The sequence below is a fragment of the Daktulosphaira vitifoliae genome, unplaced genomic scaffold, assembly GCF_025091365.1.
Source record: "Daktulosphaira vitifoliae isolate Bord-2020 unplaced genomic scaffold, ASM2509136v1 Scaffold_2, whole genome shotgun sequence".
Classification (NCBI taxonomy): Eukaryota; Metazoa; Arthropoda; class Insecta; order Hemiptera; family Phylloxeridae; genus Daktulosphaira; species Daktulosphaira vitifoliae.
The window spans coordinates 28,367,245-28,395,094 of NW_026099573.1; the positions used below are offsets into that span (position 1 = coordinate 28,367,245).

The 27,850-nt window shown below is 25.2% G+C and overlaps 5 protein-coding genes across 16 annotated transcripts in view; 4 read left to right on the forward strand and 1 right to left on the reverse strand.

Annotated features, from left to right (window-relative positions):
- The first annotated feature begins 2,552 nt into the window (after positions 1-2,552).
- On the forward strand, positions 2,553-18,547 carry LOC126898395 (rho guanine nucleotide exchange factor 11-like). Of its 4 annotated transcripts, XM_050672385.1 has the most exons (34): positions 2,553-3,149; positions 5,036-5,301; positions 5,357-5,565; positions 6,373-6,588; positions 7,439-7,594; positions 8,129-8,204; positions 8,272-8,429; positions 8,499-8,615; positions 8,675-8,788; positions 8,882-8,980; positions 9,055-9,147; positions 9,209-9,402; positions 10,208-10,391; positions 10,496-10,607; positions 10,670-10,837; positions 12,127-12,195; positions 12,611-12,698; positions 12,783-12,855; positions 13,157-13,215; positions 13,433-13,504; positions 13,585-13,796; positions 13,963-14,156; positions 14,745-14,938; positions 15,100-15,325; positions 15,478-15,712; positions 15,974-16,061; positions 16,311-16,436; positions 16,512-16,603; positions 16,766-16,921; positions 17,004-17,168; positions 17,223-17,413; positions 17,556-17,676; positions 17,890-17,945; positions 18,260-18,544. In XM_050672385.1, the coding sequence occupies exons 1-34, from the start codon at positions 3,115-3,117 to the stop codon at positions 18,263-18,265; spliced, it is 4,620 nt and encodes a 1,539-aa protein (XP_050528342.1). In that variant the 5' UTR covers positions 2,553-3,114; the 3' UTR covers positions 18,266-18,544. The 4 variants fall into 4 exon arrangements, with proteins under 4 accessions (XP_050528342.1, XP_050528344.1, XP_050528343.1 ...); XM_050672387.1 differs by lacking the exon at positions 6,373-6,588 and having other exon boundaries at positions 18,260-18,547; XM_050672386.1 differs by lacking the exon at positions 7,439-7,594 and having other exon boundaries at positions 18,260-18,545.
- Positions 18,548-18,949: 402 nt separating this feature from the next.
- Positions 18,950-21,839, reverse strand: LOC126898407 (tRNA-uridine aminocarboxypropyltransferase 1). Its single transcript, XM_050672404.1, has 5 exons — positions 21,565-21,839; positions 21,151-21,291; positions 20,797-20,861; positions 19,287-19,408; positions 18,950-19,218 (listed from the first exon to the last, which is right to left on the reverse strand). The coding sequence occupies exons 1-5, from the start codon at positions 21,724-21,726 to the stop codon at positions 18,965-18,967; spliced, it is 744 nt and encodes a 247-aa protein (XP_050528361.1). The 5' UTR covers positions 21,727-21,839; the 3' UTR covers positions 18,950-18,964.
- Positions 19,963-20,590, forward strand: LOC126898410 (uncharacterized). The gene is made up of 3 exons (XM_050672409.1): positions 19,963-20,101; positions 20,208-20,333; positions 20,391-20,590. Exons 1-3 carry the CDS (start codon positions 20,092-20,094, stop codon positions 20,588-20,590), a joined length of 336 nt encoding a protein of 111 aa, XP_050528366.1. The 5' UTR covers positions 19,963-20,091.
- A 44-nt stretch (positions 21,840-21,883) lies between the features above and the next one.
- LOC126898405 (quinone oxidoreductase-like protein 2 homolog) lies at positions 21,884-25,288 on the forward strand. Its single transcript, XM_050672403.1, has 6 exons — positions 21,884-22,049; positions 22,106-22,348; positions 22,605-22,796; positions 22,873-23,057; positions 23,182-23,331; positions 25,054-25,288. Exons 1-6 carry the CDS (start codon positions 21,954-21,956, stop codon positions 25,205-25,207), a joined length of 1,020 nt encoding a protein of 339 aa, XP_050528360.1. The 5' UTR covers positions 21,884-21,953; the 3' UTR covers positions 25,208-25,288.
- An 839-nt stretch (positions 25,289-26,127) lies between these two features.
- The window catches only part of LOC126898394 (piezo-type mechanosensitive ion channel component-like), a 31,527-nt gene continuing 29,804 nt past the window's right edge, over positions 26,128-27,850 (forward strand). For 3 of the 9 annotated variants that reach the window (XM_050672374.1, XM_050672375.1, XM_050672377.1), the window contains exons 1-2: positions 26,128-26,577; positions 26,940-27,008. In XM_050672374.1, coding sequence (XP_050528331.1) covers positions 26,945-27,008 — 64 coding nt within the window. In that variant the 5' untranslated portion in view covers positions 26,128-26,577; positions 26,940-26,944. The remainder of the gene's footprint in view (positions 26,578-26,939; positions 27,009-27,850) is intronic. The other 6 variants (XM_050672378.1, XM_050672379.1, XM_050672380.1 and 3 more) reach the window with 4 other exon arrangements.

The window sequence follows — 27,850 nt, forward strand, 5'->3', positions numbered from 1 at the left end:
TACGACAATTCGTTTAATTTTACATTTCTTTGAAAAGTATAATGACAGTAAATTCAGTTCTGGCTTCATTTCAATTTCATTGATGGGGTCTGTTATGCAGTGGTTGTCTATTTATCACTGTGGTTAGCACCAAAACAATGTTTATATTATATTAAACGTGTATATGTGTTATCGCCAAATCTCCTTTTGAGATTATGTAAACTTTTGTGATTTTTAAGCTCCTGGGACGTGCATGCATTATGCAATATTATAATAAAAACATAAAATTCTGTGTTAAATGATTCGTCAATAATATCAACTATGTTAGCTGATAATACAACACGGATTTCTTATCAACTGATAAAATCTAATATAATAAAAATATCAAAACATGTCCTGAGAGTCAATACATGATAAATAATCTAGACAAAACAATTATTTTATTATTAGTATTCAGTTAGAGCCTAAGGATAAGGTCATAAGAATGTTGAGATTCTTTGAAGAAGTCTTGCAACTATGATAAAGAATTTTAATTCGCTAAATTCAGAATTTAGATATAAACAGTGGTGCACTTATACAAAAGTACGAAGACACGCACTAAGAAATTTGTATACTATTTGTTAAAAAATATTAGCATAGAGTAAATAGTATTGTTAAGTAAGTCTCAAACCTGTAATCAAGAGGTAGCCAAGGGCGCATACATTTAACAGCAGCTTCAATTTAATGCGCAAAGATTGTTGTTTGCTGTTAAAAAAAAATTGCTAGATTACTTTTTAGCTTATGAAAGATGTCATGTTATTTTTATGCCTTTAATTTGTTTGCTTTAATTCGGTGATTAAAGAGTTACTATAACTAATTAAGTTTAATCTTATCGTGGTCACGATATGAATTTTAATTAGTTACTAATTAACTAGTATTGAATTTATTTAGAATTTTAATTAATATTTACCAAATAGCTTTATTTTAGACGGTTGAATCTAATGGACTTTGTAACCCTTAATTATTTTAACTGAGTTTATTTTTATTCGTCGTGGATCGAAATGGTTGGGTTTTATAATCACTTTTATAGACAATTTAACAATGTCATTGCTGCACTCATTTTCGATTTTGATTATCGACATGGTGTTACAGTAGTGTTTGATAGTTGCAAATGTGTACTTGCATGAAAACGGTCGTGAAACATGTCAACAAAATATATGGTTTAAGCATGTCAACATTTACAGTTAATTTGTGAAAAATTAACCGGAAAAATGTAAATTATCGGCTACATTAATGATAATGTCGAACAAGTGTAATAATTATGTTTGGGGTTTTTTTTTTTTTACTCCATTGCGTGCTACTGGAAAAAAAAAAGTTAAACATTATATGATTACGCCCAGTTGCACGCTGAGCTTAATGTCGGCGTGTGTATACATCTACATAGGTGTTATTGCTATAATTCACAATAAAAGCATAGAGTTTAATTTTAATGAGTGTCCAAGTTTTATTTGTGTCTCTCGAGAAGTTTTCACTCTATTTCCCGGTCCGTGTCATGCGGGCTACTTTGTAATTTACATTGGAACGTTAAAACCAATTTAAGTACAATTATTATTTAACGAGCAAATCTAGAACCATAGTTTTTATTTATCAATACTAAACTGTAAAGACAAACGGCTTGATCTATTAAAAGGTTGAAGACACATTTATTAGTTTTACTTGCAATAAAAAACCAAGTACCAGAAACCAGCGGCGAAACTCATTGAAATGTGTTACAATCCGGTAGATGAAATATTTTCTCATTTACATTGCTTTCGTACTAGAAATGTGATTTTATTTAAAATTGTAACGTAGATAAATTTCATTTAAAAAACTAGTGAACAATATCAATTTTATTGAGAGGCGACCTAACCTTCAAAAACAAAATAAACCTAAATAAATAATTGAATTAGTACGTCTAAATAAGTTCTTATATTTATCCTCCCCCTTCAAGTATATAGTCGAATTCCCCCATCTATGAATAGTGTTTTTCTAAGAAAAATTTAACTGAAATTTAATCCCATTAGCGGACTTAACGTGGCGAATTCGACGGGTAGGTCAATCATATTATTAATTAACAATTGTGTACTACATCAATGATAACGTGTAAATGGCAAGTATACGTAGATCATAGTCTCCATATTTAATTAATAAGTAAAAATTGTTAAATTCTGATACAATTTCAATGTCATTTAATTGCTGAATTTATACCACGGGAGTATTTAGCAACCCCACCGTTTTGTTTCCATTCTATAGGATATAATATGTATTAGGCATTCAGTGACTTCAATGTAGAGATGAATGATTTTCGTGCGAGATAGCGACAGGCTATCAGTGAATACTCCGTTGACCGCTGAGTACAGAATAGGAAGTGAGCGCATAAAATAGTGGTAATATCGGCGGCCGGTATGAAGAACGATCTAGGTTTGCAGAGTTGTGACCGATAGCGGCAGACCTGCTTGCTCTCGGTGTACAAAACCGAAGAGGCGGCGGCGGCGACGAGTACACTGAACACAACCATACGACTGCGACGACGAACCTCAGTGGTGGGGGGATCAGTTTGGCCTCACTGTCGTCCACTGCGTTTGGACACGTTCCATCCCCAGCGTATGCCGTACGGGTCTCAAGTAACTACAAGCCCAGCGACTATGATTACATTGTCAGTGATAATAAAGTGATTTTTTTGTACACCGTGCACTCGCTACCATTGAAGTTTACTTGTTGATTACATTATTATTTTTTTTAATCTACAAATTTGTGTTTATGTTTTTGCTATTATATTTGTGTATTTTTGATACTTATTTATTAATTATTTTTGTATTATCGTGTTGTTCGTCGTCATCGTCATTGTTGCCGCTGTATTTGTCATTCGTTTTTTCTTCGTTAATGAGTCGCGCGAAAAACACACATAGACATACCTACAAAAACGGGAACAAAATTTTTGTAAACTTATGTGAAAGCGGTTTACTATCTCCAAAAAATCTCTGAATGACAGGATAATATCTGTTCTTTGAATGCTCTTTCTGCGAATACTAATGATAAGGCAATCATCATGTAGATATGTACTGGGTGCTAGTAGAAGCTCTTGGTGTCAAGAGTGGAACTTAGCTTGTCAGCGCAATGGACGGTACGGTCGCAGATACGCTTAAAGAGAGGTAAATGTAACGTCCAACTCATTTGTTTTTAATTTTTATGTTTGCCCTTACAATTATATTACACTTTAAAAAAGCTTGTTGGGAATGTTCGAACACATCTTGTTAGATTAAAGGTTGTACATAATAATTTTTAAAATTTACTCCTCTTTATATGGTTATTATTATGTGATATAGTTGATGATAATCGGCAAAGATACTTTAACTTAGAAATCAAGGTCAAATGTAGTTCCTTTAGATTAAATGTTTTCCCTTAAAAGTATTATGTTTAATTTTGTGAGCACATCAACAAATGTTTTTCACAAAAATTTACAAAACTTAATTTTTTTTAAGCAAGAGTTACGTATTTTACTTTATTAAGTGTTCAATATCTCATTTTAGGTCATTAATTACATATAAGTTTTATAGTAATTGTGATATTTTTATTTATTTTCTATGCTTGAAAAATGAATAAACTTTTTTTACTTCCAATCTAAATGTTTGTTATAATCTTATTTACTTAAATATGACAATAAATTTAAATAATTTTTGAAAACATATAAATATTTTATCAATTTTATTTAGCAAATTACTTTAAATATAAAATATATTATTTACTTTATTTTCCATAAACTTTCTTGAACTTATTTTATCTATGTGGTGATAAGAAAAACTATTCTATGATCTATTAAGTATTTAATTACTTGGTAATAGTTTTGTTCAAAGTAATATGCTGCTGGTTGTACTAGGGTAAATGTACACAATTGGAGTAATTGTAAAAATTATTTTTTCTTTTAAAATATCGAGAAGATTTTATTTATATTGATAAGTTCTGGTCCTAATACCAGAACTTCATGCTGTCATATCATATGTAATTTCTTAATAAAAACATATGCATTTATCTAGAAAAATGTATTTATAATTAACCTAATGATTTATAATTCACCCTATTTTTAAATAGTTTGATAGTTTTATATTTGTTTTTTTGTTTACTTTATTTTGTTATATATATAGGTTAAATCTTAGCTTTTCTTAATACTCTCTTTTATTGTAAAATTGAATCAAATAAAGTTCAGGATAAAAATCAACAGATTGAGTTCATTGTCTTTGTTCTAGTAAAATAATAAACAATAATTCTAAAACCTAATGTAGTAAAAAAAAATTCAAAATTCCTTGTTAATAGTTAAAGTAAAAGTAATTTTGATTTGAATTATTGAGCTAAATTTATTAATGAATATTCTAAATAAAATAGAATCTGAAAATTTAAAAGGATCCATAATATTTTGTATACATTTTAGTTTCAACAATTTTTAATGGATACTATTCTTATAGAAATAACTTATTTTATATTTTAATTTTGTAGTTTTGTTTTTTTATAGATAAATAGTAAGTCATTATTATTTATATCAAATATATTTTAATATTTATAATAAATGTAATTTTATAGAAATTTTGCAGTTTTCAGGGACTAGTTAATCATTAGCATTGAGTAAATACAATTTGAAAAATATTTTAAATATTGTTGATCTTTCATGACTATTATAAAATGCTCTTATCCCTAAAAATAATATTAAAATGTGACCATTGATAAGTTTTCTACTTATTTTATTTAGGTAAACATTTCAAACTTTAAATTTCCATTTATATGTAAAAAAATTAACATTTACTTTAATCCTGTTTTATTTCAAAACTAAAATATATAAATATAATTAAAGTTTTGTTTAAACTTAAAGAGTCTATATTGTTTTTTATTTTAACCCAATACTTATTTATTTAAATTTTATATTGTAGTAAAAATTTATAAAATGTTGAATATTTTAAATTATTTTTCAAAACATTTATTTCTAAATATAAATTTGAGTATTTTTATTTTAATTAAATTTTAATTAAATGTTTTTTTATTGAAACAGATCTGCCGAACCTCAACTTTCAGTTGCTGAGTCTCTGGATTCTTCTTTAACTCTACCAGCTACAACTACTCTAACTGTTTTAGTAGTTAAAGATGAAAGAGGATATGGTATGAAAGTATCTGGTGATAACCCAGTATTTGTTCAGTCGGTAAAATTAAGTGGTGCAGCTGAAAAAGCAGGTTTACATAGTGGTGACAAAATAATAAAAGTCAATGGTATTAATGTCACACATTCAACTCATACTGAAGTCGTCGAACTTATAAAATGTGAGTTAGATATTTCTTATTTTTTTAAAAATGTAAAGAGGATTTTTTTCTACAGCTTCCTCTCAAGTAGAATTAACTGTGCAAAAAAGACCTGTGTTTATTAATCCACCTAATACTAACTTAACATTACCTCATTTACCTTTGCAAACAATGAATTCTACTACTATTACTTCGCCAAGTTCTACAGTTTCACCCTCAAGGCCTTTACATCATCATCACTCGGCACCTGCTCGTGATAGAATAACAGGACCTCAACCTGTCGATGTATGTATTAGTTTTATTTTAATAATATATATACATATATATATAAGTCAAATGTGTATATAAAGTATTAGTGTTATTGCAAAATTGTATACATTTTGTTTTAAGTACTTTTTTTGTGTTGGAATATTTAATGTTATGGGTTTTTAAATTAACTTTTAATGAATATTCTGTTGGTGTAAGAAAAATAAAGCTTTATTTTGTAAATTTCTTAAGCTTTAAGTGGTTTTAAAAATTTATTAGTATTTTATATGTATTCTGTACTTCAATCACATTATATAAATATCATTCTTTACTTAAAAGAAAAATTAATCTTATTGCTATTTTATTTCAACTAAATTTAATTTAAATCAAATAGTTATAAAAAAAAATTCCCTTAACTTAATGTCACCTTTAGAAAGAATACTGAGTTGTCTAATGCATATTTAAAATTTATAAAAAAGTGTATTATTTGTGTTGCTTTGAGTATTTATTTACTAACATTATACTTGTTAAAACTGAAAATTAGTGTATTATTGTGTGTTGAAACTGAAAATCACACTAACATTTTGTCTATTAATTTTATTGAAAACTATTATAGATGAACAATCAAATGTTAAAAAATATGATGAGCAACAATGTAATAAAAAAATAATTACTCACATATGATTTATATTTTAATTGGAGATACAAAAAAGAGAGAATATTATTTAATGTTATTACATTTCAAGTATTTTAGATTTTATTTTTCCTTACGATCTCAAAAAAAAAAAAATTTTTTTTGAAAAGCAAAATATCTTTTGAAATACTGTATAAACTTGAATTTTCAAGGTGGAACAAATGAGGCATGTTGAACTAGAACGTTGGCAAACATTTCGCCTTATGCTGGAAAAAGAGCAAAGGTATGTAGAGGCATTAAAAAAGGAATTACAAAGAACTTCAAGTGTAACAGGTGGAGAAAACTACAAGTTGAAAAGGGAATTAACAGGAGCAGAGCGACGTGTTAAAACATTACAAGATCAACTTACAACATTTAATGAAATACCGGTAGCGTAAAATTCAAATTTGAATGTATAAATTATTATGATAAAACATTTATACATGAAATCAGTATAAAATAAATTTATTATAATGCATGGCACATTATTTTAATTAGGGTTGTAGGCTTTAATTTCTATATTTTTCTTAGGTCCAGTATATTTTGTACTGTAGTTTGTAATTCTATGTTAGCTCATAGATTTAGGATTTGTGGTAGTTGGTATTAATGTTAATTAATATTTTTCCAGTAACAAAAACTAAAAATATGTGATTATTTGGTTATAGAATAACCACATTATAATAATTGTTATATACCAAAAGTCAAACATTTATTATTTACTATGACTTTCTTTTTACTTTCTTGTATTGCTTTTACAAACTATTTTGTTTAATTACTTTTAATATTTGTTGTAGATCCAAAAAAGGAAAAAATTTCATATTATATGTCAATTTGGTTATGTCTGATTTTTCATATTAATTTTAGATCTTTTATTTTTATTACAACCTGTTAAGAGGTTTTTAATTTCTAAAATTAATTAATATAGTTTTGTTTAATAATTAAACCCTGAAATATTAAATTTTTGTGTGTAAAATATTGAACTTAAATAATAAAGTTGGTTGTTTTGTAATTAATAATTCTTGTTTTTACTAATTTTTTGTTAACAAATTATCAATTTTTATAATTTTTTATATATTAATTGATTGCTATTATTAAAATAAAATTATGAGAAAATTTCATTAAAAATATTATTAGTTAAAATCTATCCTCAATTTGTAGTGTTTTTGAGCTTTTTACCTTTAACTTTTCTTTTTTTGTATTGTTATAACTTTTTTGTTTGCATCTTTATTATGTTGACAGCTTTGTAATATTGTTGCACAAACATCTTCACTTCAGCCTCCTCCACTACCACCAAGAAACCCACCACCTCTACCTCCTAGAAATCCATCAGCCCCTCCAATTAGTGATAAGCAGTCAAATAATTCAAATAACACCGGTGTAAATATAAAAGAAACTGTAAGTACTAGTCACATTGTCCACAGCCATTATCAGTCACTATTCATTTATACTGCTCAGCAAAATTGAACATTCCTTAAGAAAGCTACAGTTATTAAAAAGTTTTATTTTTAAATATTCTTGTCTTTAAAATGCATAGGAAATGAAATATGAACTTACACTTAGATAAGTATAACTAAAAATAACTTTTTGAGAATCAAAATAACAATCTAATAACAACTACTAAATTGATGACCGGTTGTTTCTTATACAAAATTAGAAATCATATTTGAATTAATTTTAAATCTTTCAATGTGTAAAGTCTAATTATATTTTATATTTTAATGAGTAGTTAATTAAAACAATTGCATGAATTTCTATTGTTTTTAATGAATTAATTTTTAATGCCTGATATTGTTTTTGATTTTACTTGTAAAATATTTATTTTATCTTTTTGTAAAGATTTCAACTGATTGATCTTAAATAACTGACTATCTTTTATTATGTCATTATAATAGTTATTAGTTAGTGTACTATAGAATATATTTTTTGTAGGATTCTCCTAATTTATCGCTCTGTCATCAACGGACAAAATCAAATCCAGATCAGTTGGGTGAAGGTAAACCAGTCAGTAAGTTGATAAATTGTCTAGATGTAATGTATAATTTTTGGCATATAACAAATTTTTTTTCTTATAGATAATAAAAAATTAAGTTTATCCGAGTCTTTCAATGACTTACATTTAGTTAAACATTCAAAAGGTGGTTTGGCTTGGGATGTTGTTTCACCTCCACGTCAAAATTCTCCTAACCGATCTCCTGATGATATACTGCCTATTGATAAAATCTTAGATACTGTAAAATAATATTAATTTTTTTATTGCTTTAATTTTTAACTTAAATGATAATTTCTTATTTTTTAATAGACTAAACTAGGAATAGGTAATCAAAGTTTAGTTGAATCAGTTGATTGTACAGATACAAAATTATCCCAGACCCCTATAATATCAATGGAGGATGATGATGTTTCTGACCAGGAATCTGTAAGTCAAATAAATATTTATTTAACTAATATAATATTTAATTTTACTAATATTTTTAGAGTCACTTAGAAGAACATGGCCCATTTAAAAGTTTCACAAAATTGGTGGAACATAATGCACATCTTGCAGTATTTTTAAATTATGTTATATCAAATAGTGATCCTTCAGCTTTAGTAAGTTAAATTTGAATTACTTTTTGAAGTATACTATTTAAGTGTAATAGTTAGGATTAAAGACTTTTATTTAATGATATTTTTATTTTACAGCTTTTCTATTTAGTAACTAACTTATACAAAGAAGGTAATGCCAAAGAAATGAAAAAATGGGCTTATGAAATTCATTCTAGTTTTCTTGTACCATGTGCAGTAAGTTTTTATTTTAAGAAGTTAAAACCTTAATAATTTCCAGTTTTTACTAACTTGTACTATTAAACTTAAAGCCATTAAGACTTACAAATATTGAGGATAATATTGTTCGTGAAATTGATGATATTCTTCAAAATGACTCTGATCGAGAAGAAATATTGCGTAAAGTAAGTAAAATTTGAAATAATATTTTTTAATTCATTAATAAATCAATTTTTACCTTTTAAGGTATTTTGGAAAGCTCGGACAAAAGCTAAAGAAGAGTTGAATGATCAACTAAGTGATTTTCGACATAGGAGAACAGCCGGCCTTGGTACATTATTTGGTCCACCTGATTCACAACTTGATGATAGTATTAATGATAAAATGAAAGAATTAAAAATTATCGAGATGATACTTGTTCCAAACATGGAGCCATTTATGTAAGTTATGATATTTTATATCAAGATATATCTAGAAAACAGAAAATTTGAATAAGACAAATCTAAATTTTCCAGTAATTAACATAGAAATGTATTTAAATTCCTTTATTGTTGAAAATATGACAATATTTAGTTTTTTTTTTAATTTAAGTCACATATTTGAGTTATTACTACATTTCTTAGATAGCACATTTATATAAACTCTCATTTATAATTATTAATAAAAGTTTCATTATTTTTGTAAATACAGAAAATGTCCTAGAAAATGTTGGTTGATAAATGAATTATTTCTTTTGTATTGCTTTAAATTTGTAGTTGTGTGGCCTTATGTAAAACCATTATTTCACTACTAATCTATACTATTATTGAAATTTTCTATTGCAAAATAATATAAAATTAAGTGAAATTTTTTCTTAATTTTGCTTTTTTTTAGAAACTTAGAGGAATAGCTTGCCTGTAAACTTGAAATCAATTATACTATTGTATTAGTACTTTATAAACATTTATAATTCTGTCTAGGCAAAAATATTTTAAATAATTACTTTGTCAACTATTTTTAACTACTAAGTATTTAATGTGATAACATTATATTTTGAATTTTAGACATTGTTGTTAAATAATTCATTTTAAATCATTAAATTGTTTACCCTCTGCTTTAAATTAAAATAATTAAATAATATAATGTGATAATTTATGTATGATTATTCATGTATAAGTAATAATCTTGATTTTATAAATTGTTGAATATTCTATTTTTTAATGTATAATTTAAAACATGTTATGATTTATTGTTGATATTTTACAGAGAAGATATGGAAAAAGATATTGTAGATGATAGAAGGTTTACTATGGCTGCTGCACTAGCTACAGTTATGTCTAAAATATTTGGTCTTCGAGGTACACAATTTAGTTCTCTTTTAGAACGTTGTCCTACTTTTGTTTCAAAAGAAAAATCTTTAAAAGCCAAATTAATTGGAAAATGTAGAAAGGTATTATATTAACTTTAATTTATTTAAAAATATATAGATAAAATAATATTTTACATGCAATGTGTTGTTATTTTTTACTAACTATTTAAAAATAATTTTAATAGTTCACTACTAAAGGACATCATTTTGTTGCTCATCAGTATTTTACTGTGACCTATTGTAATCATTGTCAATTAATTATTTGGGGTATAGGACCACAAGGTTATCAATGCACTAGTATGTTTTTAAATTTCTTAGCATAATTATTTTATTTTCTAAAATAATTTTATTTTATATAGATTGCATCCTGAATATTCATAGAGTTTGTGTAAAAGTACTGGAAGAAAATTGTCCTGGTCCAATAGTTAAAAAAGATAGAGCAAATGATCGTATTAGTAAACTTATGGACAAAATTAGACCAGAACGTGAAGCTAGGAGGAAACCAACTTTAACAAATTTTGTCCAAAGTATAATTAAAACCCATTTTAACTTAATAATATGATAGAAAAAAATTTGTTCTTGTTAAAGTTAAACGTTTTTGAACCATATTTCTATTGTTATTCTACTGTTATGTATATAGGAGTCATTGATGACTATTAATAGACACATACTATTATATTCCACATAGGCTTGCTATCATACATAGTTCAATTATCAGTGGGAAAATATTTCTTGATAACTACCATAAAAATAATTTATGAATAATTGAAATAGATTATTGCCTTTGGTATTATGAAAACCAAATTAGTGATAAATTTGTATTTTGAATCCAAATTTAAAAAATGAACAGTTGATAAATAAAAAAAAAAATTTAAAGAACAAAATTGTTTGTACATTTTTTTCTATCATATTAAGTTAAATATAGGGTTCTAATTTAAGAATGTTAATGTTAAGGTTTTTTAACCCTTTTTTTTTTAAACGGTCGGCATTACTGTGGGCCGCCTTAGAACTGCCATTAGGCATTACTTCAGGGTGGCCCACGCCGTCTAAATAATTCACGACACCATGTTCTGAATCAGCCCAAAATTAATTAAGAGCTGATTCGCAACGTGGTATTGCCCCCTCCGGTTAACCGGATCCCAGAATGAGAACCGTTAAGGAGGGTTGGCAAAATAACTCACAAGACAAAAAACATAATACAAAATCAAAAACCTAAGGCACCGTCCTAAACCAACGCGTCAGGTCCTCATGTGCCGGGCAGCATGGCTGTCTCTGTCTCAGGCGTTCTGCTGTCTCCTTTTTCAAGACGGATTCAGCCAACGCCTGGACGAGCAGCCACGCTTTCTGGCTAACCAACATTAGGTCCACCATGGACCCAACTTGGGACATGGACCCTAGTCAGGACTCCAATGAGTCCTGCTTCTGAGCCCACGCCTCACACCGAAAAAGGATGTGCAGAGCGTTATCAGCCATTCCCGGGCAATCCGATTTGTGGAGGTTTTTTAACTGAAGGGATGAAAAAAAATTATTTAACTACATATTATTGTAGTTTGTTGAATCAAACAATAAATACTTTAAATACTAATAAATACTTTCCTTTACAAAAATTTAAAATGTTCTATAGTTTCTGAAAAAATTAATGTCATATCCTTAATGAATCACTTTGTATACATATTAGATCTATTAAATTCAAAAATATTTTTTTTTACTCCCACCTCCCAAATTTGTGTATAATGGTAATATTTTATTTAATTTATTCAATTATGTAATGTAATTTTATTTTTTCTTCTTTTACTAATTATTTTTCTTTTTATAGTGGAAAAATCAAAACGACAAATGGAGGATGCTGGTGATGTAGTTGGAGCACTTCCCGAAAAAGATCTAGGTAATATTGTCAACAAAAAAATTTTAATTAAAAATTATCAAGTGTAAAAAAACAATCTTACATCATTTAAAAAATGAAAATGTATCTTATCATGTGGGTTCCCATGTTTTATCTTGTATAAAACTTGTATATGAATATATAAACATAAAAAAGCAACTATTAAAACAATATCCTCTTAACCTGTTTCAAAAACTTATTTTTAAGATAATTTAAATGATTTAACTAATAATTTACTTTATCTTTTTTAAATTTAAATTAAATTCAATAATTATGTTATTATCAGTTATATAATGTTTATTTTTGTTATATTTTATACAATTTAATTTTTGATATCTTTCAATAATAGTTATTTTGTAAATTTTAAATGATAAAAGTGACCTGTATTTTTATTATCAAATTTATATTTTGTTTGCAGATAGAACAAGTTTAAGTGGAAGTAGCTTTCAAATTAGAGCTGATGATAGTTTTAAGTCTGAAAAAGGTGATACAAGTATTGTTGACATGTATGTATAATTATCATTTATAACGTTATTTAATATTTTTCTGTTGATTTTTTACCATAATATATGATTTGTATTTATTGACAGATCACAATGTTCAAAAACAAAACCTGCATCAATTAATCGATCAGAGAGCTATAAAGAAAGAATTCATCAAAAGGTATAATAAAATATTTAATATTGCACTTAATCTTTTTAAGCAAAAATAAAAATAAAATTTTTTCAATGACAATCAAGGGGTCATGATGCATAAAATACAGTTTTTTTTGTTTTATTTCAATTTTACCAGAAATAAATTTTATTAAATAAACCAACAGTCTTTTTATAAAGGTAATATGTAATTACATAGATACTGATTTATTTATTGTTTAACTTTAAATCATTATAAATAAAATGTATGGGTTATGCATTGTGATTGCACAATTGAAAAATAAATTACTAATGTTATTTTTGTTATGTAGCGACAAATTCGTGAAAGAAGAAAAACTAGTGATCCCAATCTTCCTTCTAAGTTCAAAAGGTTTGAAAAATTCATTTAAATATTTGTATTTAATTTATTAAACCTGTATAGTTTGGTTAGGAATGCATTATTCTTAGTTGAACAAGTATCGAGGTTCAATTCTATACCATTGTAAAGATTTTCTCATCCTCTTTAATATAAGAATTATTTAGTTAAAAAAATGTTAAATATACTAGAAAAAAATTTATTCTACTAATTAATTGATATTTATTTTCAGTGATGTAGATCATGATATGCAGTTTTCATTTAGTCGTTCTGATAGTTCATCAAATTCCAATCTATCAACAAAGTAAGTAAATCCTTAATTTTATAAACAAATTATAAGTATAAAAAAATTTATAAGTAGACAAAAACCTATTTTATTTTTAGAAGTTTAGATAGTCGAAGTACATCTGTAGAAGGTATTGGTCCGGGTGGAGAAGTTACATCATGTTTAGATAGTGATTCAGATCACGAACTTGATCTACCTGATTGGGCAAGTAATGTTCCATCTGAAATTTTAAATAAATTGTCACCTAAAGAGAAAAAACGACAAGAAATCATCAATGAGCTTTATCATACAGAAAGATCTCATATCAGAGGTATATTTATATAATTTTTAAAATAATAATGTATGATCAAACATTTGTAAATATATGTGGAAACATTAATTAATAAAAAAAAATTATAATTTACTATAGTTACAATTATCATAATTATATTCTTATATTTTATAGATATAATTTAAATTATATTTTTAATTTTTAGGATTAAAAGTATTAGAGCATGTTTTCCATCGTCCTATGAGAGAATTACAAATATTACCACCTGATCAGCTTCAATTGCTCTTTGCAAACCTTGAGCAAATGTATGAACTACATTCACAGTTTAGTACTACTGTGAAAGCTGTTAGAAAAGATAATCAAGTTGTTCAAAATATTGGCCATGTTTTATTAAATACTGTAAGTTTGCATGTATAATTATTTATTTATTAGTTAAGGCTTCAGCTGAAGTTATTGGTCCTCATTTTTATACTTTTAATATACAGAGTCATTAATTTAGAATAATACATTCATTTTCTCAGAAACTAGAAAATTTTAAAATTTTGTAGAGGAAAATATTGTTTTATTAAAAAAACTACATTAATATGAATTAAATAATAATTTTTTTTGTTCCTTCAGGGATGAAAATCCTTATTTATAATTTTCCTAAATTAGAACCCCTATTTTTACCTTAATTATATGATAGAAAGAAATTCTACAAGCAATTTTATTCTTATAATTTTTTTATCCGGTCAACCGTTCGTTTTTTAAATTATTAAAAGATTTGGATTTAAAATAGGAATTCAAAACTAATTTGATTTTTTAATACCAGAGACAACAATAATATATTTCAATGGGGCAATTAGTGATTTTTATGGTGGTTATCAAGAAAATTTTTCCACCTGTATTTTCATAGATTAGTGCATCATAATATCATAGCTTGAAATTTTATTTTTAAATAATTAAATTAACAATGAATTGTTTGCTAAGAGTTATTTTTTTTTATAGTTTGATGGATTAGCCGGTGAAACATTTCAAAAAGCTGCTGCCACATTTTGTGCTCGTCAACAAATAGCTCTTGAGTCTTTAAAAGAGAAAAGAAAAAAAGACACTAAGCTCAATATATTTTTAACTGAAGCAGAAGGAAATCCAGTCTGTAAACGTCTTCAACTAAAAGACATATTACCTACAGGGATGATTAGGTATATCTATTTGTTGTTTTATGATCAGTATTTTTGAAATTAACACAGTGAATATTACTTTTTTATCAATATGATGTAAGAGTAAAACATAACATTGTGTGCAAATCTGTTTCAGTCCACTCTATTTTAAATTTTATAGTAATTTACTATTTATTTTTTAGGTTAACCAAATATCCATTGTTGTTTGAGAGCTTAGTAAAGTGTACTACCAGTGAAGAAGAATTGGCAAATGTCAAGAGAGCTTTTGAAAGAAGTAAAATTATTTTAAATCATGTTAATCAAGCAGTGCGTGAAGCTGAAGATGAACTACGTTTATTTGGTATACAGAAGAAATTGGATGCAACACCATTTGAAAAAGTTGATCATCCTCTTAGTGTTGAATATAAGGTATGTGTTATAAGTATATTAGTTTTTAATAGGATAATCCTAATAAATACGATAATCCTAAAATAAGTAACTCTAGTATAACATCGAAGACTGTGAATTATAGTTATTATTTGTAAATATGTTTAAAAATTGTTTTTTTATTTATTATTTAGAATTTGGATGTTACCAAACACAAACTTATTCATGAAGGTGGCTTGTGGTTGAGAATTGGAGGTACTCGTCAAAAAATGATTGAGCTACATGTTTTATTATTGGAAGATTTAATTATTTTATTAAATAAAGTTGATGACAAATATGTATTAAAGTATTATGGATTTCAAGATCGTACTCCAACATTAAGTCCAATCATTAAGATGTCAACTGCTCTAGTGAGACACAATGCTGTTGGTAAGAAACTATCTTATTAAAAAACCTAAAATTTATTAATAAATAGTTCACTTATGTTGTGAATTTAGATATTGTTGATCAATCTATTGAAAAAATTATGCTTTTCTCTCAAATATTTTTAAATATTATACATTTTTTTTTTTAATCATATCATATTGTTTTTACAATTTATTATTCAACTTAACATTATTTAAAAAACATTAGTACTTAAAATATAAAAATAAAATATTAAAATTATAATTTTAACTGTTTAATATCTAGATAAAAAAGCTATGTTCTTAGTGAATACTTCTCAAGCAGGTGCTCAGATTTATGATTTAGTTACAACATCGTCAAGTGAACGAAAAACGTGAGTTAGAGTTTAACATATTTTTTATATTTTGTATTCATTATGTAAGTTTTTTTAATATTATATAGTTGAGCATTAAATATTTTAATAAAAATATAATTTATTTAACGTTAATAGATTAATTATTAATATTTAACTAGTTTCTAACATCATAGAGTATAATATGATAAAACCCAACCTAATTAAGTTAAATAATTTTACTGGCATAACAAAAATTAGCTAATTAACCTTAAATCAACTTATTTTTAGATGGTTTCGTCATATTTCTGAAGCAACTGATGCTTATAAAGCTCGAGAAGGTAAAATGAGAAAACAAGAACAAAATCCTCATACTGTTGATTATGAAGATATAATACAGGGTACTAAAAAAAAATCGTAAGTACCTTTATGTTTGATGTTGTGTTTATAAAGGATAATTTTTATTTTAATTCTATTTGTTTAAACTTATAGGCTAATAGATAATGGCGCTGAACTACCTTCTAATACAACTGTTAATTTATCTACATCATTAGAATCAACCAACTGTAATAATACTAAAAATGGTAAATTATTTTATTATTTAAAATTAATACTATATTAAAAAAATATTATTAATATGTTTTAGTTTTAAATTAATAATATTTTTAATATAGTATTACTTTTAAATAATATTAACCACATGTGATTAATTTTTATTATATTTTATAAATTAAAATCAATTTTAGACAATGAAGATAGTTTCATAAAAAATGATGAAAACACATTTGCAAACAGTACTCCAGTAATAACTAAAACTCAAAAGTCTCCATTAATAGAGCCTTCTGAAGTAATGATATCACAAAGTTCTGTTCTTAAAGCTGAACCTGTTCTCACCCACTTAGGTATGGGATTTTTTTTATATTCAAATTTAATTATTATTATAGTTTGTATTTTGAATAAAAATTGATCTATTGTGTCTTAAAGAAAAATTGCGACGAAATAATAAAGTAATTGAAGAAGCATTACATGAGCGCTTACAATTAGTTGCTGATATATTAAAAGTACCTTTAATTAACTCCAATTTGACTTCAGGACAATATAAATCTTCTGATGAACCAAATGAAATTTTATTATCGGCTGTAACTCAGGGTAAATTTATAATTATGCTAGTTAATATTTAATATTAATCGAAATATTATTTAGGTAATGAAATTATTACAGCATTGAATGAATCTATGAATATGACAGATATAGATACCATTGCAGCTAGTTTAGGTTCTTCAAATTTAACATCTAACTGTAGCTTTTATAAAGCTTATGCTACACAATTATCTCGTCTTACAAAAGTAAAACCCATTGTAACTTCATTAAACTCTCAGATAACTGAATTATTGGTAATTAATATTTTTTTTCTAACTATTTTGTAGTTATAAAATTTTCAATTAAATAAATAGTAATAAATAATATAATATGTGTAATTTATTTTGTTTTATTTTAAATCTCAGTTCATTATTTTATTAGTTTTATTTAATTTAGATATCTACTACCAAACATGGTAAATTAGAAGAAGAATTGAGAAAAGAACTTCAAACATATCGAGAAAGACTGCATGCTTTTCAAGAAAAATCATTATCAACTTCAAATGTTGAGAATGGAGGTAATAATCTAAACTTTTTTTTAATAGAAGATTTAAGAAACACAAATATTTTTCATTGTTAAAAATAGGAAAGTTTTAATTAATTTTTATTAAACCCATAGAAGGAAGCAACATTGTTTAACTTATTGAAAATATATGTATTTTCAAAGGCTACATTACTATATTTAGACTATAAAATTATGTCATTATTTATTGTATTTATTTTTGTATTAGATTCTGAAAGTAATTCTATTAATAATGCTGAAAACAAAAATGGCTCATCATTGGAGGTAAATTAATATTATTGTCTTCATATTAATATAATTAGTTTTATATTAATGAATGAAGTAGTTATAAATTGGTTTTTATTGATTCTATTATTATAATAAATACTTGTAGTAGTACTATATTAATAAATTCATATAATAAATTTAGTAGTATAAAAGCTATGTTATGATGAAGTGGCATTCTCAAGGTTTCTTCTTATTACCTTCTCTAGAATTCATTTTTACCATACATTTATTTTTAACAAAAATTATACTTAAATCTTATTTTATGTTGTAATAAATTTAATTTGACTTAATAGCTTTATTTTTTTTTATAGGTATAATTTTTATTGTTTTCAATAATACACAGTGTCGTTCTTTTGGTATATCATAATGAACCATCTATGTCATTTGTTCAACTGAAGACCTATATATTTTTAATATCTTTAAAGTTTAAATTAAATGTAAATATTATAATTTAGTTGTTTAATTTAAATAATAGGGCTTTTCAAAAAATCACTAACAGTAAAAAAATAATTGTTTTATTTTTTAAACTTTATTTTATGTTCCGCATTATTTTTGTAATTTTTTTAAGACTGTGTATATTAGAATATTTAAAGTAATTCTATTCTAAATGTATAATGTTTTTTTCAATATCAATTAGATATTGTTATATTTATTATTATATTGATTTTTTATTTTTTATTATTATTATTACTGTTTAAATTTAAATTGTAAGTGTTAATACTATCTAATTTTTCACTATGTATACACACGCACACATTTATTTATGTTTTAATGTTTGTGTATGTGTTCATAAATATTTTATTTGAAAAAAAATTATGTATGCTATTGTTTCATAATGATTGGCACACTTAAATTGTTAATTTTTGAAAAAGTTTAATTTATTAGCTTTAAATTTAGCTTAACCAGTGCAAACTAGCTTTTGAAAAAAAACATTTTACACCAATAATGTTACTTATAAAATATATATATATATTTTTGAAATATATGATTTTAATTAATATAATAAATATATTTTACTATATATTTACAGGTCGTCTGTATGACATAAGTTTTTCATGTTCATATAACTGATGAATTTTTTCATACATAAATCGAAAAAAAAATAATATATTATCATAATTATTTAATAAATGTGTTTGATTTTCGACTAAAGTGTATTCAATTAATAGTTGATGAATAGCTTCAATAGTAGCTAAAAACCATCTAGGACTTCCTTTTTGATGTCTCCAAAATTGAGACAATCTTATTTGTAATTTTATACATGGTAAACCTAAGATAACAGATAGATTTCAATTCAAATAAGATAACAAATTACATTTTCATTTGTTTAATTTTTACCTGATAGTTTAGGATCTTTTAAAATTCCTTTACTTTGACTCCAAGTGCTATCAATAAACAGAGCATGAGTAATAATCTCAGAAAAACTATCATCAAAATCATCATTATTCAGTTTTTTTTGTCTAAAAAAAAAATAAAAAATATAATGTATTAACAATTATTATTCTTCATAAATATTATGTAACTTATTTTGTATACTTCTGTGACACATAAACAATAACAATTTAGGTAATTTGTATGCAAAATGATTTTCATAAAAAATAATTCAAAAAGTAATAGGCATGACTATACGGGATCCTTTAATTTACTTATGAATATTTTCAAGAAAAATAAAGATTCTGAGGTGTAGATTCCATTTTTTAAAAACAAACTATTCATATTTAAAAATAATAGTTCTAACTTTTCTATTATAATTAAAAAACTTTATTTCAAGTTATTGAATAAAGTAAATATTTCCGAATTTTTAAATATTAAAAGTAATAAAACAGGTTTCGTTAGGGGAATTAGCTCTTCAGTTTGGTAGCCTTAAAAAAAAATAGAAAATTTTATTGTGTTAAGGTGATATTACTATTATTTAAAAAATTGTAGTTTACAAATGTTATAAAGTGTAAGTTGATTAGCTGAAATACTAATTTAAATTTTTTAGAACCAATGGTAATATGATATACTAAATGATAGTAAATGGAGAACATAACAAATAATTTATTGTAATGATGATAGAAATAATATTATATTACAGGAATTCTATAAAAATAAAATATGGCCAATGATATTGCTACGAAACAAAATTTATTGATAAATATGTATGTTAGAATGTAAGATTGAGTCTTATAGTGTAGATCTATAAAATAATTTTATAAATTAAGATGTCACGAATATTCTATATTGTTTTAATTAATTTTTTTATAATAAATTTTTTAGTTGGTTCCTCAAAAATTATATATTTACAACCAAAAAAAGAACAGAAATTATCTTATCAACTTTTAACTCAAAGACATAGGCGATTCATGTCATATGTAGCTGTAGCTTTAGGACGAACTGTTATGAGTAAATTAATATAAAAACTAATTTGAGCAAAAATATCCTAATTATTTAGAATTTCAGGTTTTTCGGCAGCTAAAAAACTTACAGGATGTAAGATAGAATATGAATGTTTTGCAGATGGTTTCTGCATAACCCATTACAGCAAAAATCAGTTTTGCTATATGTGGAATCGCAATGATCGCATTAAATGTTCTTCATCACTCGATTGTGGTGGTTGCTGGCCATGTTTAGGTTCCAAGACACAAGGTCTATTTAAGTAATGCAATGTAAGTAAATTATATTACTTTTAGTTAAAATCCTATATTTAATATTTTTTTTTTACAATGATCACATATGAGACCATTGTTTTATAGTCAATGAGTTACTTGTATACATAATAAGTCAATAAACATAAAATAAATAGTTTTTTTATAACTTTACACATTTTTTGAAGTAAATGAGTTTAAACATTATATTAAATAATTACTTTTTGGCTTTATTGTAGAATTCTTGAAGACTAATAGAAGATTTTCCAGGGTAAACCAGGATTACCTGAAAATGTAATACTCATAAAACATGTTTCAACAGCAGTTATTTTATGTACATAAAAATATCATTATGTAAAATAGTTAATTGTGCAAATTTTATTTAAAATTTTCAAAAACCCTTAAAGTTCAAATTAAAATAAGCTATTAAAATTTCAAAATATCTAAATATACTTTATTATATTAAAGTTGAAAAATTTGAATATACTATATTTTCTATTATTTATTTTTTAAGTTATTTGCTATCTTGATTATTTAAGGGTAGGTAATTTAAATACAAAAAAAAAAAAAATTACTTTATCATTTTTTGTATAAGTGGGCATATCTGGATAAATATAAATGGCTACATCTTCTGGAGCCAATAATGCTGCATGAATTGCTGTACTTTTACCTGGTATTTCTCGGCTGTGTTTTATAATATCAATTTTCAATGGTAGCTATATAGTTATAAACATTTAAAAAACAGTTTAATTTGTTGTTAGTACAAAATATATAATGAATATTATATATTTATATTTAAACATCTTTCTTAAAAGATATTTTACGAGGAAGAGTAAATAAGGAACTTACATAGTCTAGACATAAGGAATAAAATTAACCAACCCAATCTAAACCTTCTAGCTGAATTAATTGTAAATTACTGACATGTTGAGTATAACTCATATTTTATATTTGAGTTAAATAATTAAGTTTTTTTATATTTTATTCACCTTGAGCCTTGGAATTATATTTTCTAAATCTGAATTTATAGTGTAGCAAGTATAACAAAAATATTTTCTAGATTTTGAGCAATTTGTACAAGGTTGACGGTTATCAATATGAAATAGATCTCTCCATTGATTTGATATTTTTAAATTTTCAAACGGATTCATAGCTTATGAAAAATATTACCTAGATCAGATAAAGGGTATATGATTTTCTATAATTATATTAACTTTCACAGACGAATTTTAGCTCGTGTTGAGAATCATTATCAAAACTAGTATTAAAACTCAGATATCAGTTTATCAATATTTAATTTTTTTATCTAACAAAAATGAATGAGTATGATACCGGATAATTATTTTCTGAATGTTTGACGAAAATTACGTTAAAAAAAATGAGTAAATTAATTAGAGCCGCTGTTTTGCACGCTTTTAATGAACCATTATTAATACAAAATTACAAATTACCTGATAAACTTAAAGAAGGACAAGTATGTATGTATAAACTATGATAATTAATACTGATAATAATGAAAAAAATTATTAGTTAAGGATCGCAGTTAAATATTGCAGCGTTAATGCATCCGATTTTTTTTTGTATTCTGGTGCATCTAAAACTCAGTATAATTTACCCGTTGTTCCTGGATTTGAATTAACTGGTGATGTTATAGAATCAAAAGCAATTAATTCAGATGATCAAGAAGAAGACATTACAGTTGGTGATCGTGTATTAGTTTTAAATAAAGATATACTTGGTGGTTTTGCCAATGAATGTATAGTAGATGAAAAAGTATGTATAAATAATAATAACTGTTGCAACATATCATACATTTTTTAAACTATTTAATAAAAATATATTTAAAACTAGGCGTTAATGCATTCATTTTTATGATAATTCATTTTTCTATCAAAATTAACTTTTATTGAGTCATAGTTGATATATTTTTTTAATTATTAAAAAATAATATGTAGTATTATATTATTTGTATTTGTTAATTAAAAATCTCCTTGTTTTGAAAGCTTTTTTTGTAATTTTTAATTTTTAGGATGTATTTCCTATTCCATCCGAACTTTCTTATGAATCTGCAGCATCCATTGGAGACAGTTATGCAACAGCACTAATAGGATTGTCTCGTCGTGCCAATTTAAAAAAAGACCAAACTGTGTTAGTTACAGCTGCTGCTGGTGGTTTAGGTTTGGCTGCAGTTGATATTGCAGCAAATATGTGTAAAGCTAAGGTTATACAAATAATTTGAGCTATTTTTAAATTTATTACAATTATTTTTTTTAATTAGTGTTGATATTATTTTTCAGGTTATTGGAGCATGTCGTTTGGAACAAAATACTTCAGTTGTTCGTGATAAAGGAGCATTTATATCTTTTGAAATTAAAAGCCCTGAAAATATGTGTAAAACAGTTTTAAAAGAAACAGAAGGTAAAGGTGTTGATGTTGTATTTGATGCAGTTGGGGGTGAAATATTTCAATCAGCCTTAGACTGGTAAGATATTGTACTTCTAGATAGATGGTAACAAATCTCAATAGAGTTTTATAGATAATAAATGCATTTTTACATTTTAAACAGTTAAATTAAATAAATGTATTTTGATTTTTTATTTTAATAGCGTTGGTCATGAAGGAAAAGTAGTAGTAGGTGGTTTCTCATCTCAACAGATTCCTCAATTAAATGTTGATGAATTACTTAAACGTCCATCATTTAGTCTAATTGGTGTATCACTGAATAACTATCGAGCCCATTCTACAAAAATTTACAGGTATTCAGATTTAATGAAAATAATTAAGATATACAGTGTGATTTATTTATTGTAATTTTTTTATTGGTTTCATGTAGTTCAAAGTTTTTCTCAATCTATTAATTATGAAATATGTTCATCCCTTATATTTTAGTATATGTAATTTAATTATTCAATTTGCAATATATATTTTTAACTAGCTTATAATTTCAGAAGTTATCAATAATGTAAAATAATTCCTGGAGGTGAAGAGTAGGTGTTACTATTTTTAAAACTAGATATTTCTCTTCCTCTTCCCTAGATATAAATACTTCAATATCTGAAAATAATGAAATACTGGTTCAAAAATTGTTATTATTGATCAATCATTTTCTTAATTCGATCATTATCTATTAAATAAACTAGTTAATTAAACAAGGTAGCATTTTTTAATCATAATCCACTCAATTACTAACAGAATAATAAATTCTATTTGCCTCAGGTCCTCCTGTGCTAGGCGGCATGGCTTAGGCGTTCCGCTTCCTCTTTTTTCAAGACAGAATCAGTAAATGCCTAGACGAGCCTTCACGCCTTTCGATTTCTCAACATCAGGTCCTCCATGGACCCGATACGGAACTTGTACCCTAATCGGGACTCTAAAGAGTCGTGCTCCTAAAGGTGTGCAGAGAGCTATCAGCCTCTCTCAAGCGATCCAAACATTGTCGCGGCTGCTTTGCGAATACGGTATAAGTAAAGCAGTCGTGGTTGACATCACTTGAGTGAAACAATATGTAATCTCACCGTGGGTCCTATGAAAGACCTGTTCCACTCGCCTCTCGTAGTTTTCTTCCAGAGGCGAGTCCGCCACTGGAGCATGGTCATCCGCCTGAGCACCAACCGGTCCTCGGGTTTGAGTAGTGACCCACGTCTTATCTTTTAGAAAAATTCCAAAAAATCGTAAAAATAGAGCCAATCCCAATTAGTTAGGATAGAGGATTGGGATATAATAATGATATCTCTTGATTAAACTTCTCAATGACAATATCTAATTCAACACAATTTAATCAATATTATGATGTGACAAATAATCATTTGGGATATTTCATTTTTAAATAATATTTTATAACTTACAATTTTATAGTTGTGTATTTAATTTCATTGGTCCCGGAGAAAATGGCTTTAAGTGAATATGATTAAATTTTTAAAAGACCTTTATAAAAATTTGAAAAATATACACATTATAGGAATATATTAGACGGTCTACCATGCTTAGTCGGTAATGAATGGTACCTTGGTGTCCAAGTACAGATTTTTGATGCTTTTACGCTATATATACCTTTTATTTCTAATGCAAGAATAGCTTTTTAAACAGGACTTTAAAGATAAATGGAATAATAATAATAACTCTAAAATATTATGTTAATTCTGATATTTTTTTGATTTTCAAATTTATTTTGAAATTAAATTCTTTATAGTTGAAATAGATTAATTGTTTTGTTTTAATTCATATGAAGTTTTAGTCATGTTGTAACCACTTATTGTGGTTTTAAAAATAATTGGTGTATACATATATGTTTTAATTATGGTAGTATTGCACATTGTTATGAGTTTATAAATACACCAACTGGTAATACAGAAAGCATATTTATTGATAAACTTAAATACAATTTTTTTAAAGTAAATTTTCTAATTGCTATTTTATTTACTGTGTATTATATGTATAACAATATGTATTAATTTATTATTTTTCTTGTATCATTGCAGGCAATCTGTAAAAGATGTGTTAACTATGTGTAAAATGGGTATGATAAGTCCAAATATTTCTGAAATACTGGACTTAGAAAGGGTTAATGAAGCTTTAGAACATTTTGTTACTAACAAAAGTAGCGGAAAAATTATTTTAAAAATATCATCATAGTATTAATTAATATTTTAGTGAAAAACATTTTTTTTTGTTTATTTATTTTTATTAATAAAAAATATTTTCAGAAATAATAAACTAATTAGTTTTTTTTTACAATTAATAATATAGTTCATTTGTGATTAACATTTATTTTCTTTTGTCCTAAAGTCTTGGGATTGATTCTTAAATACCCTCCAAACTATTTCTAAAATTGATTTTTAAAAATTAGAACAATACTATGTATTGAAAGCTACATAAGAATGTATTTATACATTTTTGTTATTGGTTTTATTGTAACCATGTGCAACCTAGACAAAGGGATTTTCTATTTCTGTGATTGTTAAATGCCTTTAAAAATAATTATATACCAAATTTATATACGTTTATTAAATTTTAAATATTCATATCTCTTGAAAAATTATTAACGGGATTCTTTTATTATAATATTAAGTAAGTCTCGACATAATTTTCTATTAAAAAATAAAACGCACAAGAACATAATAAATTAGATTCCTCTATTTTAATCAAAGTTTTCAACAATATAGATATATTATGTCATGGTTCGTTTACGAACGACATGACTCTAATAAAGTAATCAGTTCACCAAGAAAAAAAATGACTTGTTATTCTTTTTCCTACATATTAATTAGTACAAATTATAGAAGTTTATTACAACTTCTATAAAAGACAATATTATTGAAATTAACTATGAGTTTTGTACAAAACTTAAATGTTATTAAAAAAAACGAACAGTCACTGTGTACAAATCCGCAAAACCTAAATCATAGAAAAAATATTAAAATGTTCGACATCTAGTGGCAATCGACGGATTTTTAACAGTTAGTGATTTGTTATCACGTGGAAAATTTGAATAAATATCTGCTGTGTTATGTTATTTATGCAATATGTTTTTAACTAATGCTATCGTGTTCCATTGAAATTAATTTTATATGTGCTATATATAATATTACATCATTTTGTGATGACGAATTGATAGTATATTTTACAAATCAGTTAATGATAGACAACATTATAATCGCATTAATTATAAAGATACGTATCAACACCATCTTAGTAGTTCATAGTATGAATCATTATTTTTCGATAAAAAGTGAATGGTTATTTTGAGAGCCCCTGTCCAAAACATCAATAACAATATTGATAACATTAACAACTACGAGTGCGGTTTGAACTTTATAAAATTAAAAATCCATACTGTATAATCTATTATAATAATTTTAGTTTTTGAGAGTTCTCGTGCTTATTGAACGGTCAGTAGGCTTCAAACGATGACACCTGCGTGACGCTTGTTAAGCTAAATCTCTTTAGATTTTGTTTTTGTAATGTAAATAAACGAGTTTCCAAGACTGAAAATCTATTGGCATGTACGAATTATTTAAAATTATTTTTATTTTCTTGTTAATAATGTTGTGGAATACAATTCACTCTTACTGATAAAATTAAATTTTTTTATTCATGTTAATTTAAATAACTATTCAAATAACAGTATTTTAAATAATAAATTATTTTCAATTTAAGTTAATGTTACAAAACACTCAATTTTTATTCTTAACTTCTTATTTTATGTTTATTAGTTAACCTTTAATTTATTATTTTTTATAACAGAATATACTTGATGATTTATTACTTTGGCTTGTATCCAGAAAAAAAAGTATCATATTGCACGGGAAAATATTTATTTGCATTATTTTAAAATAATATGAATTTTTCAATTTTGTAATTTCAGAAACAATGAAGAAATTTATCATATCACTTTTGCTTTTTCATATAATACTACCTTTAAGTTTGTTAACATGTAAGTATTTTTTTATATTTAAACTGAATTTTGACTTAAAATAGTTATGTTTTATATAATAGATTCATTTAATATTATTATTATTATTATTAATAACAGTTAAATATTTTGCACATCAGGCACTGCTGCGTTATCGTCTCAGCCATATTGTTTTGAGGAACAATATGATCAATAAAATATGGTCTATTTTTTGTATTGGCAAAATTATTCAATTTTTAACCTGTATCAAAAATACATATATAGATTAAAAATTTAGTTTGCTTTAATATAAGTAATATATTTGTATTAATATTTGTATGATTTACAGGTTGTCTTACAATGTTTTAACCTTATAATTTTTGATTTATTAATTATTTTTTGTTATTTATATTTTTACAAACTTGTTAAAGTTCAGGTATAATCTCACTCTATATACTAAAATTGTAAGCCCCTCTAAATAAGCTGGACCTGGAAGAATTTTATTTATACCTAAGTTTATTAATAATAAAATTTTATTTTTTATTTTATTAAAAAAAATATTTTTTTTGAAATGAAGAGATCAATATGTGTTAAGAAATTAGAATTGCAGAACAGCAGTCAAAGTTAGTAAATCTTTAGTCATTCCGAAAATTGGTTGGAATACACTGTGTGAAAACTTTTTATCTTTGTATCCCATAAAGTATATTATAAGAATTAATTTGGTAACAAAATCTCTTATTATTTTTTATTTAAATTTTTAGTGCATTTTGAAATGTTTAAAAATTCAAGTATTTTTGTATTTATTTTATGGTATGAAACTTTGATCTATGCTCACTAGACAAGGATAATAGTAACACAGTTTTTATGAAATATCTATAGGATTT

What these genes read in the sequence shown, in the direction of transcription:
- LOC126898395 (XM_050672385.1), top strand. Translation starts at nt 3,115, where the DNA reads ATGGACGGTACGGTCGCAGATACGCTTAAAGAGAG. An exon ending in TTACCTACAGGGATGATTAG is followed by an intron (nt 14,939 to 15,099) that starts GTATATCTATTT and finishes TTTATTTTTTAG; the next exon opens with GTTAACCAAATATCCATTGT. An exon ending in ATTATCGGCTGTAACTCAGG is followed by an intron (nt 17,169 to 17,222) that starts GTAAATTTATAA and finishes AATATTATTTAG; the next exon opens with GTAATGAAATTATTACAGCA.
- LOC126898410 (XM_050672409.1), top strand. An exon ending in TTTAGGACGAACTGTTATGA is followed by an intron (nt 20,334 to 20,390) that starts GTAAATTAATAT and finishes TTAGAATTTCAG; the next exon opens with GTTTTTCGGCAGCTAAAAAA.
- LOC126898407 (XM_050672404.1), bottom strand. Translation starts at nt 21,726, where the DNA reads ATGAATCCGTTTGAAAATTTAAAAATATCAAATCAATGGAGAGATCTA. An exon ending in ATATAATTCCAAGGCTCAAG is followed by an intron (nt 21,292 to 21,564) that starts GTGAATAAAATA and finishes ATAACTATATAG; the next exon opens with CTACCATTGAAAATTGATAT. An exon ending in TTCTACAATAAAGCCAAAAA is followed by an intron (nt 19,409 to 20,796) that starts GTAATTATTTAA and finishes TTTTTTTTTTAG; the next exon opens with ACAAAAAAAACTGAATAATG.
- LOC126898405 (XM_050672403.1), top strand. Translation starts at nt 21,954, where the DNA reads ATGAGTAAATTAATTAGAGCCGCTGTTTTGCACGCTTTTAATGAACCA. An exon ending in CAAATATGTGTAAAGCTAAG is followed by an intron (nt 22,797 to 22,872) that starts GTTATACAAATA and finishes ATTATTTTTCAG; the next exon opens with GTTATTGGAGCATGTCGTTT. An exon ending in CATTCTACAAAAATTTACAG is followed by an intron (nt 23,332 to 25,053) that starts GTATTCAGATTT and finishes GTATCATTGCAG; the next exon opens with GCAATCTGTAAAAGATGTGT.